The following is a 17,747-nucleotide window of genomic DNA, read 5'->3' as shown; positions in this document are numbered from 1 at the left end:
GCCAACTAATGTTAGAAAATAGAAAACTTTGCTCTTTTGCCTTGAGATACAACAATTCTCACTGGTGGCCTCCCTCTGTAAAAAGTATCCACAATAGAATCATTAGTTATCACATCTGAAGTTCTCTTTCGACAAGTCACCAAAACAGGTACATGTGAAAGAATGGGAGGAAGAAGAAATAGGTAAGATAAAGGAACCAGAATGAGTGGAGAAAAAAATACTAAGAAATGAGAAAAAACAAAAAACAGTTCCTTCCTATTTTAAATAGTATTATAGGTGCTGCTTTTTTGCCTTCTCACACCACCCTCAATTTTAAAATTACAGGCCAACTGGGAAAGAGGGAAATGAGTACAGTACTTCCTAAGAGCAAAACAATCTAATATTTCTGTTGTCTCAAGATAAGGTTAACTTAGAGGTTCCAACAGTAAAGATGAGAGTAAAATGTAAACATGTTAATTTAAGTGTCTGGAGGCTATGATATGTTGTAGCTTGAATTAAATATCTTGCTCTCTTACAGTTTTGCTCATCTAAAGACTGATTTTAAAGCTACTAACCTCTCACTTTATGACTGGCCTTTTATTTCATCAACTATAACTTAATAAGGCCTTCATTATTCACAGATTTAAAAAAAACCTTTTGTTATTATGCCTCTGGAAATTTACTCAGTTTTCCATTTGTAAAAAGGGATGATAATATTTGTTATGCTTACAAAACTAAACTGTTAACACTATAAAGCATTTTAGTTAACTAAAAGGATATAACAATATTTATAATGCTAGTGTGATAACATTATGTACTTCATAAATTTATGATGCTCTGAGAAAAGCTCTTATTTCTATTACTACATTGGAGAACTAAACATGAGTACTATTATTTAGCAACATAATTTAATAATAGAAGAAATATTCACGTCAGAAGTTTTTACTTATGGTACTTTTCTTATAAAACACCTATAGATATTCTCCATTTAAACAGTTAACATATTCCTATATTACGTAATACAGAGGAGACATATTTTACTGTTTTGTAAGTGAAGAAACAGACACACTAATAATCCACAGAGTAGATCAATAACACTTAGGCGGTAGACTCCAATTCTGAACTTAATCCATTAAATCTATTATTATGTTTTTTTGCTTTTTGCTTTTCAGGCACTGTCAATGCTTGACTCAAGAGTTCAATCCCTGGCCCAGGAACTTCCACAGGCTGTGAGCATGACTAAAACAAATTTAAAAAAAGAATGCCATTAAATAAATGGGCACTAAATAAATTAAATAAATGGGGTAACCACTAAATAAATGGGCAAAAGTATTATGATTAAAAGAGCCATTAAAATTTTTGCTGGTTAAGAAAAAAAAAAAAAACCTATTATTATGTGCTTTCAGTTTACAAAGTACTTCACCCATTTCAGACACAGGAAGGATTTTTGCATTTTGCTTAAGTGTAATAGACCATAAAAATGCTCAGCATGATTCCTAACACATACCAAGTGCTGAATAAGGTTGAATACTATTATTTACACTAAAACACAAACCTAAAGTCACCTATGTCATAGAAGTTGCTGTTATAGACTACAGTCAAAGTAACTGACTGGGAAATGAAGAACAAACTAGTGGTTACCAGTGGTGAGAGAGAAGGAGGAAGGGCACAATACGGGTAGGATACTAAGAGGTACAAACTATTATGTATAAAATAAGCTATTAGGATATACTGAACAACGCAGGAAATATAGTCAATATTTTATAACTATAAACAGAGTATAACTTTTTAAAATTGTGAATCACTATATTAATAAACCTGTTATCTTATATAATATTGTATTTTCTTATTTCCAAGAGTCCCATTTTCTCCCAATATCCTCTTTTATAAGCGATCATCTCTTGTTAGGTTTTTACCTTTGGATGTCTTTGTTCTTTTGGACATTTCATCATATGGTAGTTAACCCTGGATTGCCAGGGACAGTTTGATATACTTCTGTCCTGCCTACATCCTTTCTAGTTTAGCATTTGTCCTAAACAAAATTTCCCGAATATGGACAATAAATGATAATGGTCACCTAATTCTTAGCTGTCCTGTTTTTTATATTTGACAGTTCTAGTAGTTGTCATCTTTTCTGTCCACCTACTTAATAGTTTTGCTGCCTTATTTGTGCTCAGTTTGTTTAGGTAGTACATTCCTTATTTGACCTTAATCTGTTGGACTATGGTTGACCTAAAGTAGGGAAAACTTCCTTTAGAGAAAATTTATTTCTGCTTCTACCTTCAACCAGAGAGCACCACTGACTGGTTCCACCTCAGCCTCCTTCAAGTGTCTTACAGTCTCAGGGATCCCAGGCTGAACTTACACATTATTGCTTGTCCAAGGCTAAGTGTCTTACCAGCTGTGCTGCTATAGGCATCTGTCCTCATAGCATCCCCTTCTCCTTCTCTCAAGTCCTGGCTTCCTACATTGCTGGCTCTTGCTTGCCGATACTCTTACCTGCCTCTGTCTCATGGTGTTTTCAGGGAGAGAGTGAATCTAAAGAATGGTTGTGTGTGTCCTCTGATAGGATATGCCTCATAGGTATGTCCTTTTATTGGGTCAAGTTTGTCTGTGGTGGCAAGGTTTTTCCAAGTACCAAATCAACAATAATTCAGGCCATATACTATTTGCAAACTGCTTTATTCCCCTATAAAATTTATGTATATTATTACATTGAGAATTTTGATACACTGCACACTGTCCTATGAAAAGATGGTAACAATTTATAATGCCAAACAACAATATTGTTTTCATCTAAACCTTGCCAATTCCAGGTAATCTCAGTTGTAAACAGGAATTTAACTGACACGTAAAAAGCAAGAGAATATTTTAAAGATTTACATTTCTTATCAGCTACGAGTACATATTTAAAAGCAACTTGCTTCTTTTCCCTTGAAATGGCATATATATATGGGTGACCATGTTATTCCTATTTAATATTTAGAAAACGTAATATAATGAAAATATTAAACCTTTGGCAGCTAAACCTATTGCAAATATTAACATCTAAGTTGACAACTGTTACAATTTTTGCTTAGTTGATATTTCCATTATGAGGTTTTAAATGCTTGTATAAGGGGTTCTATCAATATTTTTATTATATTTTCTGGATTACATGTCTCAACTAGAAGTATTTCTCTTACCTAGAGATCAGAAAAATATCCTAATTTTTAAATCATAAACTTGTAGTTTTTAATGTCCAAATATTTAGTCTGTAGTTTAATTTTGTGTTGCATGATAAATCTTCATCAAAACAGCCAATTTTCTCAACACCTTTTATTGAATGATCTTTCTGTCAATGTCTTGATATATCACATTTATAATATGCTAAATTCCAATTTTAACTGTAAGTATGTTAATGAAATATTTGGTTGAACGCATCTCTGAGTTTACCTTCCTATAATCACTGTGCCTTATGCTTTATTTTACTTAAAAAAATCACTGGCTATTTTCATAAATATTTTAAAAAATGACATTTAGAATCAACATGGTTTAGAATCAAATTCTCCTCCAAAATCCAGTGGGAATTATATCACATGGTATCAATTAATTTAAGGTAAACTGATAATTTCACAAAAGCATTTGCATCTAAGAATACAGAATGACTTCCTAATCATTCAAGCTGTATTTTATGTCCTTTAGTAAAGTTTTCTTTTATCAGGTCTGTCTGGTATATAGCTTAAATTTATTCTTAGGTATTATGAAGTTTCTTTTTATGTGCTACTGCAAATAAACTGTTTTTCCAATAAATTTTCTTCCAGGGTTTTTTTTTTAATTTAAGCAACATTAGCATATAAATTTTTAACAGAACTTTTTCTTTTTAAAATTGCTTTTTAGGGCTGCCCCTGTGGCATAATATGGAATGGAAGTTCCCAGGCTAGGGGGTCAAAGTGGAGCTATAGCTGCTGGCCTAAGCCACAGCAATGCGGGATCCAAGCCACGTCTGCAACCTACACCACAGCCCATGGTGACGCCAAATCCTTAACCCACTGAGAGAGGCCAGGGATCAAACCCGCCTCCTCATGGATCCCAGTTGGGTTCGTTAACCGCTAAGCCATGAAGGGAACTTCCAATTTTTATAAAATAAAGTACTCTTCTACTCAGTCACCATCCTGAACTCTTCTTGATTCTAATACATTTTCAACTGATTCTTTCAGGTGTTCTAGGTAAATAGTATCTATAAATAAAGAGCTTATGGCTTAAAAAATTTTATGTTAGAGTTCTCCATTTCAAAAAACATTGATAGGCAATACTCTATCAAATGCTAACTACACTCATACCTTAGGGTCACAAAGAGACAGCCAGCTTAACTAATGTCTCAGATAGCCATCAAAGCATCTTTGAAGTGATGTTATTAAGATGATTATGAGGAACGTTTTGACTCCTGTATTTATATTCTTTAGGGATGCATACACAAAGAAAATTAAAACATAGTAATCTTCCCACCTAGTGATAACTGGGAGCTCAATTAATTCCACTTCAGACAATTTCCTTCTTGTTCACACAGACGCAGTATTTTAACCACTTTCCTCCTTTCCCTTCTCAATTTTTGTTTTTAGTGCATGCGTGATCTCTCTCTCTCTCACACACACACACACACACACGTACCACGCTTACATTTTTCTTCCTGAGCTGCAAACCACCTTATTCATGACCAAATGTATAAATTTAGTAAAAAATAAAAGTAGTAAAAATTATGAAACAACAAAAAGGAAGCCCTGAGCTGTGGTGTTAGGTCGCAGATGTGGCTCAGATCCCGCGTTGCTGTGGCTGTAGTGTAGGCTGTGAGTGTGGTGTAGGCTGGCAGCTGCAGCTCTGATTCGACCCCTAGACCTCTAGCCTGGGAACTTCCAAATGCTGAGGGTGTGGCCCTATAAAGCAAAAAAAAGAAAAAGAATAAAAGAAAAAAAATGATTATTACTTCTATCCTGAGATTGCAATTTACCCTTTCTACCTTCATCTGCCTTTAGGTTTTTAGCATATTTTGTTTGAATATTCCAATAACCTCCTAATTGGTATTGTAGCTAAGTTTATGCCCATTCAACAGATTCTCTATTCTGCTGCCAAAGAGGTCTCTCTAAAATGCAAATTAAATTCATGGCTGTTTTACATCTTTCAAAAACATCTTCATTTTCTACTAGAAAAAATCTAAATGGCTTTTTTTATCACACAGAGAGCCTTCATCATTTTCTTGGGGCTTTCTCTTGCCACTTCCTCCTCAAAACCCATTCTGCAGTCTGCATAAGTCTGTCAGACTTACGATTCAGCCATGGTGCTGTTATTGTAGAACTAATCATTCTCTACTGTAGGTTAATAAATATAGGCACATTTATACAATGGACTACTATATGGTAATAAGAACCAACAAACAACTACATGCAACAGTATGAATCAGTTTTACAAATACGATCGTGAACAAAAGAATCAAGACACAAAAGAGTACGTACTATATGATTTTACTTATGTAATGGTTAGTAAAATCCCCAAATAATCTATGATGCTAAAAGTCATAAATGTAATTATTCTCAAGGGTTCAGCTGTGACTGAAAGGGAGCACAAGAGGGTCTTCAAGGATGCTGATAATATTCTGGTTTCTTGATCTGGATGCTAGTTACATAGGTGTGTTCATTTTTGGAAAATCCATCAAACAACAGTTTAACTGCACAATTTGTGGGCTTTCGTAAATTTAAGTAAATGGTAAAATAAGAACAACAATAACAGTTCTAGTATCATATTTTGAAAATTCCTCTAAGTCTCTCAGATAAACATTACCTTACATATATACCAATATGATACTGATGATCAGGTTACATTTTATTTATCCAAATATTTCCATTTCCCATCTATAATTAATTTCCATGAAACAAACAAAACCAAAACAAACAAACAAACAAAAACAAATAATTAATTTCCATGAGTACTAAGATCATAACTTTTTATCCATGTGTCCTCATGCCCCAGCATGGTTCCTGGCATTAGTTAGTTCTCAGTAATACTACGTAAATGACGGTTTCTTTATTTCTGTTATCTACTAACATTTTGGATCAGAGAATTTTTCATTGTGGAAGTTGTCCAGGGCACTGGAGGATGTTTATCAGCATTCCTGGCTTCTACTGACCCAAAGTCAATAGCAACCCTCCACTTGAGACAACAAAAAAATGTCACCAAGCATTGCCAAATGTTTCCTGGGACCAAAAATGCCCTTCATGACAATCACTCACATAAAAAAACGTTTCTGTGGGAAAATAAGCCAAGTGTTAAACAATTCACATACTAAACAATTTGGGGCATGAAATAGTATACTTGTTAGGGGCAACTAAAAAAATAGACTTTTTTGAACAAAAGATGTGCAATTAAAACTCTACCTGTCAAGAAAAGTTTATAAAATGCTTTAAATGTCTAGATATCTAATGTACTTCATATTAATTGCATGCCAGACTGTTTCCTTTGGAATTCCATGCCAAAAAAAAAAAAAGTTTGCCAAGCAAAATAATTTTGTAATTAGGATTGTAACATTTCAGTATTTAAAAAAAATGACTGCTAATAGTAGCTATATGTATTCAATGTCCTAACTACAAATTATTTTGCAAGGTTTGTATTATCTATGAGTAGACCATTAAGATTTGATAATTTTCTATCCATACATTTTTAACATGAACATTCCATAAAAATAGTTAGAAAATAAAGTATTGTGTATCAGCTATGAAAAGTTTACAAAGGGAATAACTAGCTTGCTGGAAAACAATGTGTTAGCATTTTACTAATTCCATGATTTTGATTCAGGATGTATTTTGAACTTGACCTCTATTGTAAAATGATGAGTAATGAAATAACTGAGTATTATTATGTTAATAGAGTTTGAGAAAAGAGAAAATGAATTGGTTTATATTTATTTGTCAAATGATATAGAGTATAAATCTGACTCACCAAAATTATTTCCTGACAAGCAATTAGAATCAGTCTTTAAGAAGAGGCTGTTGATTAGAGAAATGCAAATCAAAACCACTCTGAGCTATCTATCACCTTACACCAGCCAGAATGGCCATCATCCAAAAGTCTACAAACAGTAAGTGCTGGAGAGGGTGTGGAGAAAAAGGAACCCCAGTACACTGTTGGTGGGAATGTAAATTGGGGCAACCACTGTGGAAAGCAGTATGGAGATGCCTCAGAAAACTAAACATAGAACTACCATTGGATCCAGCAATCCCACTCCTGGGCATCTATCCCGAGAAAACCATGACTCGCAAAGACACATGTACTCTGATGTTCATTGCTGCACTCTTTTCAATAGCCAAGACATGGAAACAACCTCAGTGTCCATCAACAGAGGAGCGGATCAAGAAGATGTGGTACATATACACAATGGAATATTATTCAGCCATTAAAAGGAGCAAAATACCAGCATTTTTAGCAGCATCGATGGACCTAGAAATTATCATGCTAAGTGAAGTCAGTTATACAATGAGACACCAACATCAAATGCTATCACTGACATGTGGAATCTGAAAAAAGGACAGACTGAACTTCTTTGCAGAACAGATGCTGACTCACAGACACTGAAAAACGTATGGTCTCCGGAGGAGACAGTTTGGGGAGTGGGGGGATGGGCTTGGGTTATGGGATGGAAATCCTGTGAAATCAGATTGTTATGATCATTATACAACTACAGATGTGATAAATTCATTTGAGTAAATGAAAAAAAAAAAAAGTAGAGGCTGTTGAGCCAAAAGAAAACTGAACATAGAAAATAGGCAGTCAGTAAAAGAAACAAAACCGGACAAATAGAAACGTTTAACCTCATTACTAATCTATAATATGCCAATAAATTAGAAAGATTAAAAATGATAATGGATGGGTACTTTCATAAACTTAGAGTATAAATATATAAATTTGTACATATATTCCAGAGGGTAATTTGGCAGACTAAACAATTTTTTTCACTGTTACTCTATTTTAAGGAAATATTTCTAAAGTGGTAATCAGAGAAGCATATGACAATTTACATAAAAGGAATACTTATGATAGGAAATAAGAAAGGATCTAAATGATTAATGACAGGGAAATTAAATTACTCATAGCTTGTTTACAGGCTTAGTGATTGACACACACACCCCTGTTTTTGTAGAACACTTATAAAATGGAAAAATTCTTACATGAAAAGGAGCGTGATTAAGAGGAAGGGCTCTGGAGTCAGGATCACCTTGCTCAAATTCTAATTCTATTGTCTTCTACTCCTGATCTGGGTTAACTTATTTAATGATTTAATCTTTTCTAAATCTGGAGTTCCCATCAAGGCGCAGCGGAAGCAGATCTGACTAGGAACTATGAGGTTGTAGGTTCGATCCTGTCCTTGCTCAATGGGTTAAGGACCCGGCGTTGCTGTGAGCTGTGGTGTATGTTGCAGATATGGCTCAGATCCTGTGTTGCTGTGGCTGTGGTGTAGGCCGGCAACTGTAGCCCCAATTAGACCCCTAGCCTGGGAACTTCCATATGCTGCGAGTACGGCCCTAAAAAATACAAGAAAGACAAAAAAAAAAAAAAAACCTTTTCTAAATCTAATTTTCCTATCTGTAAAGTAATACCTGATGTGTAGGTTTGTTGCAAGGATTAAATAAGACATTATATAAAGTACTTATCACAATGCCTGGCACACAATAAGTGCACAATAAATTTCAGTAGCTATGATATCAATTGGGATGATGTTATTAAGTCACTCAAGATAAAAACATGAATATATGATGGGTTCCCAACTGTTCAAAGTAGTCAACGGACCTAGCTAATAATTATACGTTGATATTACCGGTGTTTTTTAATCATTTCATTTTGCTTTTCTGTATTTTTGAAAACTTCCCTTGCAAAAACCATATAAACAAAATATATTCAGAAAAATAGTTTTTAAAAGCTATTAATAAAAGAGATTTAAGTAGTAAAAACAGCTGTCTTTCCCCTGTCCTAAATGACCATATATTTTTCAGTTAAAAATCTCATCTCTAATATTATGTTTTAATAAAAAGGTCATCATTTTAATGCTCTTATTCAACACCTATAATATGGAAAATGCTGTGGTCCTAATATTCTAACACAAGCCAGGAATTATGGAATTTTGAACACAGTTTTTTTTGTTAATAAAATCAGAGCTTTTTGCAGATGGTCATAAGTTTTATTTTTAGTTATTAACCATCATGAGAAGCAGCACATCTAAAAAGGCTTTTGATTTTTATTCCCCTCTCAAGATTGATTTTGATTTTGACCAGAAGACATCCAGCTGAGGATGAGAAAATAATTTTACTTATAAGAGATATTTTCTTTCAGAATATTTGCTTAAGATCTCTATAATGGGATTACTAACTCTGAATCGAAAGCAAGTACATATCTACTATTGTAATATGGTTATGAACAAACCAAAGAAAAATTGATTCCTAAATATCTAAGATGTTTTTATGATGTGAACAGAAAATAATCTCTATTTCTTCATAAGTACTAAATATTACAAGAAATATAAAAGCATTAAGAGATATATACAAAAAGTTTAGAGTGGTTTGTATTTTATAAACATCCAAATATCTCACCAATGAATTTTTCAGGTATTAATTTTGATGTTCATGAAATTAAATACTATTAAATATACATTAGGACCTTTGTATCAAATTGTTTCTGTATCTGAGGCAACTGACTTTCCCTCAGTGATCTCTCTCTTCACTGGATCCCTTGTGACACAGGTGTAATGTGTTAGTTTTAAAGCAGCAATAAAATATTTGGTGGTAGGAGGCAAAGGGGAGAAAAAGACATTAGGGGATACTGAAACTGGTTATTAGTACCTGCTATTGTCATTGCCTATATTCAAAACCGAAGGAGTGAAACTTCTGGCACAAAATGCTCATACAAGGAAGCTACAAGGTTCTAAATATGTTCTCCCGTTCTTTAGGAGAGAAAAGGGAAAAAAAAATGAGAAAAATTACCTGACAAGCTGCTTGTTAGGAGTAGCTGTCTACAATGAATCTCCTCAGTGCTAAGAAATTTAGAAGATTTTCTTATTAAATATAAAAAGGAAACCTAACAAAGCTATGACAGAAATATAGCCTTTTCAGACTAACTTTTCCAAAGAAATACATTACATAACTCTATTTCACTTTACTCAAAACATAATTTCAGGTGTTATAAGAAAAGTGTATTTATTGTTAATAAAACAAGTTGAATAAAACAATGTTACTCATATTTTCCTTTATTCTATAACTTATACTTTAAAATATCAATTTTTTGCATTAAAAATGTTTTTCAAAATGAATACAAGTGAAGCAAAATCTTTTAAAATTATTCATCATCGTTTAAAAAAAAGAAGTTAAGTCTGGATATAATTTCTATTTTAGTGCTTTTTCTCCTGACATGAGAACTTTGATCTTCCCATAGCCATGTTGTCAAAATAAATAACTATAGTAGGAGATCAGGAGATGGGAGGAATAATAGGTTACTAAAATTTATCTTAAGTGCAGCACTTTAAGTAGTTTTTTTTTTTTAAAGGAATCACTGTGAAGTACTGACTGATAGGAATGAAGCTAATTGTTGTCAAGTTTACAGGCACAACTCAAAATAGGGAAGACAAATAAGTTCCTAGGTCAAATGATTAAGTAATCAGCTCCATCATAAAAACCAGTGAATATGACTGAAAGTCTGACAGCAGGAATTCAAGTGAGCTTTAGTTGATAGTGAGAACAAATTAAATTCCCAAATATGTTAGTTTTAGAGTACAGTTGTACCTCAAGGTGGGGGAAAATCCTTCATTGGGCCAGCGATTATGTTCAAGAACAACCCCTGAACATTAGGTATCTATTTATTTCTAGCTATTCTCTATTCTTCCACTATGAAACCAATAGAATTGTTTTAGGTAATGCTGTTTATATACAGCTACCAATGAAATCACTAATCTTCACTGAATGCTCTCATTTTGAAAATTAAAGGGATTCTTACTGGCATTTGAATTATTACCATAATTTTTCAGCTGTGACAAGGCATTAATAGAGACATTTTTAATTCCTAAATCAATGATGCTTAGGAGAGGTGAAAGGATTCCCTACTGTACAATCACTCTGACTTTGAGTATCTTCCCTCAAGAATTAGAAGAAAATAACAAAATTTTGTGGATGGTATTAGAAATGTGTTTTATTTTGCTGAATGTCTTTTTCCCTCTCTTGGAATGTAAGTTCCTTGACAGCAAGACCTTATCTTTGTGTTACATACACCTAACAGACTATACAGCACTGGGTAAGGTTTTTTTCAATACGTTCTGAGAGAATTATCAGATGTAATGAATTAAATTCTCTCCTATGAATATAGAATAGTACTAGTTTATACACAATTGGGAGAACTGAGAAGATAGTCACTCAAATAATTTATTTATTTACTGCCTTATTTGTCTTTTTAGGGCTGCACCTGCGGCATATGGAGGTTCCCAGGCTAGGGGTCTAACCGGAGCCATAGGTGCTGGCCTACGCCACAGCCACAGCAACATGGGATCCGAGCTGCATCTGCGACCTACACCAGAGCTCATGGCAATGCCAGATCCTTAACCCACTGAGCAAGGCCAGGGATTGAACCCCATCCTCATAGATCCTAGTTGGGTCCATTAACCACTGAGCCCTGAGCCACAACGGGAACTCCACTGTTTTATACTTTAGATGAGGAACTTTGGCTGAGAAAGACTGGATAGAGTATGTAAAATCACAATAAAATTGTTAACAAATGAGAATATTATGCCTAAAGGACTGAAAGTCTTCTTTCCTAAACCCATTACTATATATTTACCTACTCTAGTTTTAAACCCCTCGAAGACGAGGACCAATTCTTTACAATTTTGTCACTCCTGTAAAGTCTAGGACACTATGGTAGAGAGTTCACTTTAGGTAGAAAGCTGGGTATTCAGGATTGAAGACTACTAAACTGAAATGAATTCCTGTTCCCATTGCTGGTTTCTCTAAGCACAAGCTGGTTGCCTCATTTCAGTTCTATTAACTTCATTTAAACCTTGCCCTTTAAATGCCTACCTCATGTCTCTTTAAAAGTCAGCATTACTTCACTCCAAAATATATATATATATACATATATATATATATATATATATATATATATATATATACACATATGTTTGTCTTTTTAGGGCTGCACCCATATGGAGGTTCCCAGGCTAGAGGTCTAATCGGAGCCATAGGTGCTGGCCTATGCCGCAGCCAGAGCAACATGGGATCCAAGCTGTGTCTGCAACCTACACCACAGCTCACAGCAATGCCAGATCCTTAACCCACTGAACGAGGCCAGGGATCGAACCCACCTCATGGTTCCTAATTGGGTTCGTTAACCACTGTGCCATGACGGGAACTCCCACTTGAAATATTTTAAAACTCAACCTTCTCCAGAATCATTTTTTGCTATACTTCAAACACCCAACATCTGTGTTATTTCAACTTTATCTTCCCTTTGATTCTTAGAAGATAGAGTCTTCTAAATCTCACTTGGCCTTCTATAGCCTTTCTAAAAGTTTATAATTTCTTCTACTCCTAATACAGTATGTCAGACTTATCTATCTTCTGTGCTAATCATGTAGTTTCCCTGATATCTTTTCAACTAACGTAATTTCTTCTTAGACAAAAGTATTAAAAGCTACTGAATTTACTTCTAGGTAAATACCCAAAAGAATGGAAAGAAAAACGGGTACTTGCACAATAATGTTTATAGCAGCATTAATATAAGAGCCAAAAGACGGAAACAACTTAAGTACCCATCACAAGATAAATGGATAAACTGTTATACATATACATAAGTGAATATTACTCTCAAAAAGGAATGAAATTCTGATATATGTTACAACATGAATGGACCTTAAAAATATTAAGAGAAATAAGTCACAGAAGGATAAAACCCGTATGATTCCACTTATATGACGTACCCCGCATAGGTAAATTCAGAGACAGAAAGTAAAACAGAGGTTACCAGGTGCTGGGGGAAAGAGGAATGGGGGAGCTATGCTTTAATGGGTATAGAGTTTCTATCTGGAATGTTGAAAATGTTCTGGAAAAAGGTAGTTGTGATTAATACATAAAATAGGGAGTGTAGTTAGTACTGCTAAATTGTATGCTTAAAATGATCAAAATAGTAAATTTTATGTTATGAGTATTTTATCACAATAAAAAATTTAAAAATTACTTAAGTAATTTTCTTGACTTTCCTAGAGAAGCCTTTTGCCTCATATCAATTATCTCTATTACTAAAGGCAAAGAAGAAAAACCTATCCAAACTTTTTTTCTATAGTCCCTAAATTTATCACTCTCTTCTTTTTCTCTTTTTCCTTTAGTTTTTAGTAAAAATGAAATAAAATTAAATATGGATACTAAGCATTTTCACACTTCAAGCACAACGATGTTGTGGACACATACACACAGAGACCACTTCAAGTCTAGATACAGATACTTGTATAGTGCATATATATGCCACTTTAAATCTCCTTAAGACTCCTGAATTTGTTTAAAAGTTTTACCAAAATTCTTTTCCACATCTTGTTTGATCTTGTCTTTCATTTTAAATACAAGGGAATAAGATAATAAGCTTTAAGGTACAGATGATTTTTATTCCAGTTTCTTTCTAGATTCCAAATACTTAGTTAATAAAGGATAAAGTCAATTTTCAAAGTTAAGCCACACACAAGAAAAGACAGTCTAAAATTTAGGAGGGATAGATGGATGCATCCAAATGATCTCTAAATGATATTATATAAATTATGGAGTGACAGAGAAATGATAGTCTCAAAGGAAAGAGTGGAGCAGAGTGGAAAGTTACTTCAATCTTAATTATAAAGAACTTTAAGATAACTAAATTTATTATTTTTAGAGATGATACTTAAAGTTTCAAAAAATTCTTCTGGTCTTAACTAATTAAAGATAAAATTAATTCATCCTTATGAAGCCCTAGAAAAATTAGGGAAAATAAATTAGGAAATAGATTTAGCATATGGAAAATTATTTGAAGATCCCATACACAAGGAACAAAAGTACATAATATGTAATATGAAAAAGCAACTGAAGAAAGATGATAAATGATTTAGAAAAAAATCTAAATCTTCTTCTAGAGGGAAGAATGTAGAGTTGTATAAAAAAGCAGAAAAGATGGTGATAGTGAATTTAAAAGTCAGTTGAGGAATAAATTGGACTGGGCTTAAACAGTAAAGCATTTTCCTATTTCTAAGATATGTTTGTACAATATGTAGGCAACTGTTCTCTTGGAAATAAAATCTGATCAGGGTTACAAGACAACAGAGGAGCAATGCCAGTGATTTATGAGACGCAGAGACGTATAAAGAAGGCATTATAGACCAATCAGCAAGTTGCAAGGCTGAGTCACAGGAGATTAATACAATGTCTTAAGTTTAATAATGGGGCAGCCATGTGCAGCAAATAGGTAGAGAAGAGTAGTCAAGCAAATTCAGTCAGTGGTCCAACAGTGGCGCAAGGCAAGTGGAGATAGGTAGCAGAAGTGCTAAACAATCTGAACCTACTTATAATATTACAGGCATAGATTGGGTGGGCAAGATAAAGCACACAGATGGCATAGCACTTGGAAGGTCATGGTATAGGAGAATGAGAGGAGAGCAGATAGACAATGTTGGGCAGTCTAAAATGCTGAAACAGCAGATGGATACGTAGTACCAGGCCATTTGCTGATGAACAAAGCACTTGGGAGTGACAAATGCAAACCAATCAGCAGATAAGTAATGGGGGCAAAAAGTAGAGACAAAAATCAAAGGCAGTCAAAAGCAGGAAGACAGAACAGCAGAGAAGCGATAACAGATCATCAGAAGCAGTTGGGTAGGGTAGTGAAAAGCTGTCAGCAGGGGAACAAAACACCATTCAGGATAAGATGAGATTAAGAGTGAAGCAGTCTCCCGAATGAGGTGTCTTTCATCTGGGAAATAGTCATCAATAAACTGCACATGAGAATCCACAAGAGAAACAGCACACAAATGGACATAGCAGATGGATCTGAACTCTATTGCCCAGGGATACAGAATAACCCTAGTACATAGATACATTAACAATCCACAAGGAAATTAAACAGATGGGAAAAATGGGTCCAAGCATTTTTTTATGATGATAAAAGAAACCAAAACACTAAAAATTATTAATCTGGAAATGATTGGCTGGGATTGAAGTCTTCGCTTACCCCTTTCTGGAGCCCACAAAATGGGAATGTTGGGAATTTCTGCAGCAGAAAAACAGAAGAGAAAAGGGATTTCTGACTCCCAGTTTAAGGAAAGCAGGTCAAATTTAGGGCTGTATGAACTGGTTCAGGGAAATAAGAACCAGCCTGAACCTTCTCCCTTCCTCAGAATCAAGCCATTCCTGAGGTTTAGGAAAGGTTTAGGAAGCCCTCACCCCTTCATTCCCCACAACCTCCCCTTTCACACTTACCTCCAGTGCAAACAGTTTCCAGCAAGGAGGTACTTGGAAAAATTCACTCCCCTGTTTACACCATGGCAAAATCTGAGGATGGCCACTAAAAGTATTTCCTTTGTGGGTCAGGTACCTGTTCAGTGGGATCCCTTCCACCCTTTGTGAGTGAGCAGAGGGGACAGGAGCCTATAAACTACCTACCTCTTTGAAAGTGGGTAAGAAAAGAAGCAGGGGAAGTAATGCCAATAAATAAACAGTAATATTAGTAAATACCTTGATGATCTCATCGGTTGTCATGGATTTTAATTCCATGATGACTCTAAAAAAAATTGTATCTCTAGCCCATACTTCTCCTCTGAACTCCAGATACATATATATAATTGCCAACTTCACATTTCTGCTTGGATTATCTAAAGGTAGTTCAAGTATCCATGATGAAAGTAAAACTGCTGATCTTTCTCTTCAAATCTACTCTTCCCACAGTCTTTTCCAGTTCAGTGAATAGCAACTCCATCCTTGCAACTGCCCAAGTCAAAGTCCTGGGTCTTATACTTGACTGTTCTCTTTCTTTTATTCCATCTGTTACCTCGACTTTTAATATATAACCATAATGTTTTTCTCACTATCTTTATCTCTATCATTGATCTGATTCACTATTATTTTTCATCTGGATTATTTCCATAGCCTCCTAAATGGCTTACTTGTTATATTTACATGTATCTGATCATGTCACACCTCTGCTCAAAACTCTATTATACTAAGGGCAAAACACAGGTTCTACAGATCCATGGCTAGCTCCTTCTCCTCCTTTAGGTCTTTATTCAAATGTTAACTTATCAATAAGCCTTCCTTAATAATCTTATTTAAAATTACAACCCTCTTTCCTGCTTGTACTACCTATCCAACTTCCCTGGTTTATTTTTATCCATAGTACTTATCATCTTCTCTAGTACTACACATTTTACTAATTTACTTATATTTGTGACACCCCACTAAAATGTAACTCCATAGAGGCACAGACTTTGGACTTCTTTGTTCAATGCTCTATCCTCAATAGATCTTGAACAGTGCCTGGTATATACACAGTAGGCACTCAGGACATATTTGAGTCTATTAAGTATTAATTTCTGGGGGGCAACTCCTTTGTCAGTCTTAAGTTCTCAGAGCATTCTTTTGAAAGGCTCACATACTATAACTTTCTGATAAAAGAGCAGATGCTAGTACACTATAGGTTAGGAATGTTCTGAAATAGGGATTGGCAAGCCAAAACCAATGGGACAAATCCTGCCTGCTGCCTGTTTCTTGCACGGCCTACAATCTAAGGGTAATCTTCAAATTTTTAAATGATTAGGAAAAAAAATCAAAAGAATATTTCATGACGTGTAAATTATGAGAAAGCCAACTTCAGCATTCACAAAATTTTACAGGGGCACAGCAAGGCCCATTCATATAATGGTTCTGTGCTACAGGGCTGGCAGTACTGAGTAGTTATGACAGAGACTATACAGCATACAAAGCCTAAAATATTTATTCTCTCTAAATAATTACTACCTCTAAAAAATAAGTTTTCTGATCCCTGTTCTAAAGTATTATATTTAGAAGGAAAAACTAAAGTTTGAGCAAAGATAAACCAAACCATTATTATTAATACTGTTGCTACTCTTACACAAGATACACTTATTGAGGGAATTTATATTAGGGTATTTATATTAAGATTGGCTTTCAATATTATATAAAAGCAGTTCTCTTATTCCTCTAAATATTAAATAAATAAGACCCACAGACAGAACTCATATCAAAGTACCACATAATTATCCAAACCTCTAAATACTATGTTTAACAACAGTGGAAACTGGCATGATGTGAATCTCTTTGAACCTTATCAATGGGGTTAAAGTGTGGGAGTCTCCTATACATTACAGTCTCGAATCTTTGCAAGTATGAGATACTTTATAAGACTCCATTATATTTATACAATATTCAAAACTAAGTTATTTGTCATTGCTTCAAATGCCTACACTTTGTAGAAAAGTATTTTAAAAATTTGCAAAACTTGATTCAAAATCACCTCAATCAAAAATGACCTATCTTCTCGTAAGGTGTTACAATCAAACTTACAGGAAAGGGTGAAGACGGTGAGGGGAAATTTTTTAAATTATCCCAATTTTATCCATCACTAAAATATAGCTATCTTCAATCTTCATACAGGAGTATAATATATTTCCTCTTATGAACTGGTCCTTCCAGAACAATCAACTGCTTCTTCTGTATTGTTGCCTTTGACATTTGGTG

At 34.3% G+C, this 17,747-nt stretch overlaps 1 protein-coding gene across 44 annotated transcripts in view; it reads right to left on the bottom strand.

Annotated features, from left to right (window-relative positions):
• Window positions 1-17,747, bottom strand: part of GPHN (gephyrin) — a 567,426-nt gene that overhangs the window by 289,617 nt on the left and 260,062 nt on the right. For 18 of the 44 annotated variants that reach the window (XM_084966172.1, XM_021098004.2, XM_084966137.1 and 15 more), the window contains exon 5: window positions 15,226-15,264. In XM_084966172.1, the coding sequence (XP_084822298.1) occupies window positions 15,226-15,264 (39 nt within the window). 44 annotated transcript variants of the gene reach the window in all.

Source organism: Sus scrofa, chromosome 7, assembly GCF_054392235.1.
Source record: "Sus scrofa isolate SSC_HxYL_T2T_F1_AM1 chromosome 7, Sscrofa_HxYL_maternal_Yorkshire_Landrace_v2.0, whole genome shotgun sequence".
Classification (NCBI taxonomy): Eukaryota; Metazoa; Chordata; class Mammalia; order Artiodactyla; family Suidae; genus Sus; species Sus scrofa.
This window is presented reverse-complemented; position numbering and strand designations above follow the sequence as displayed.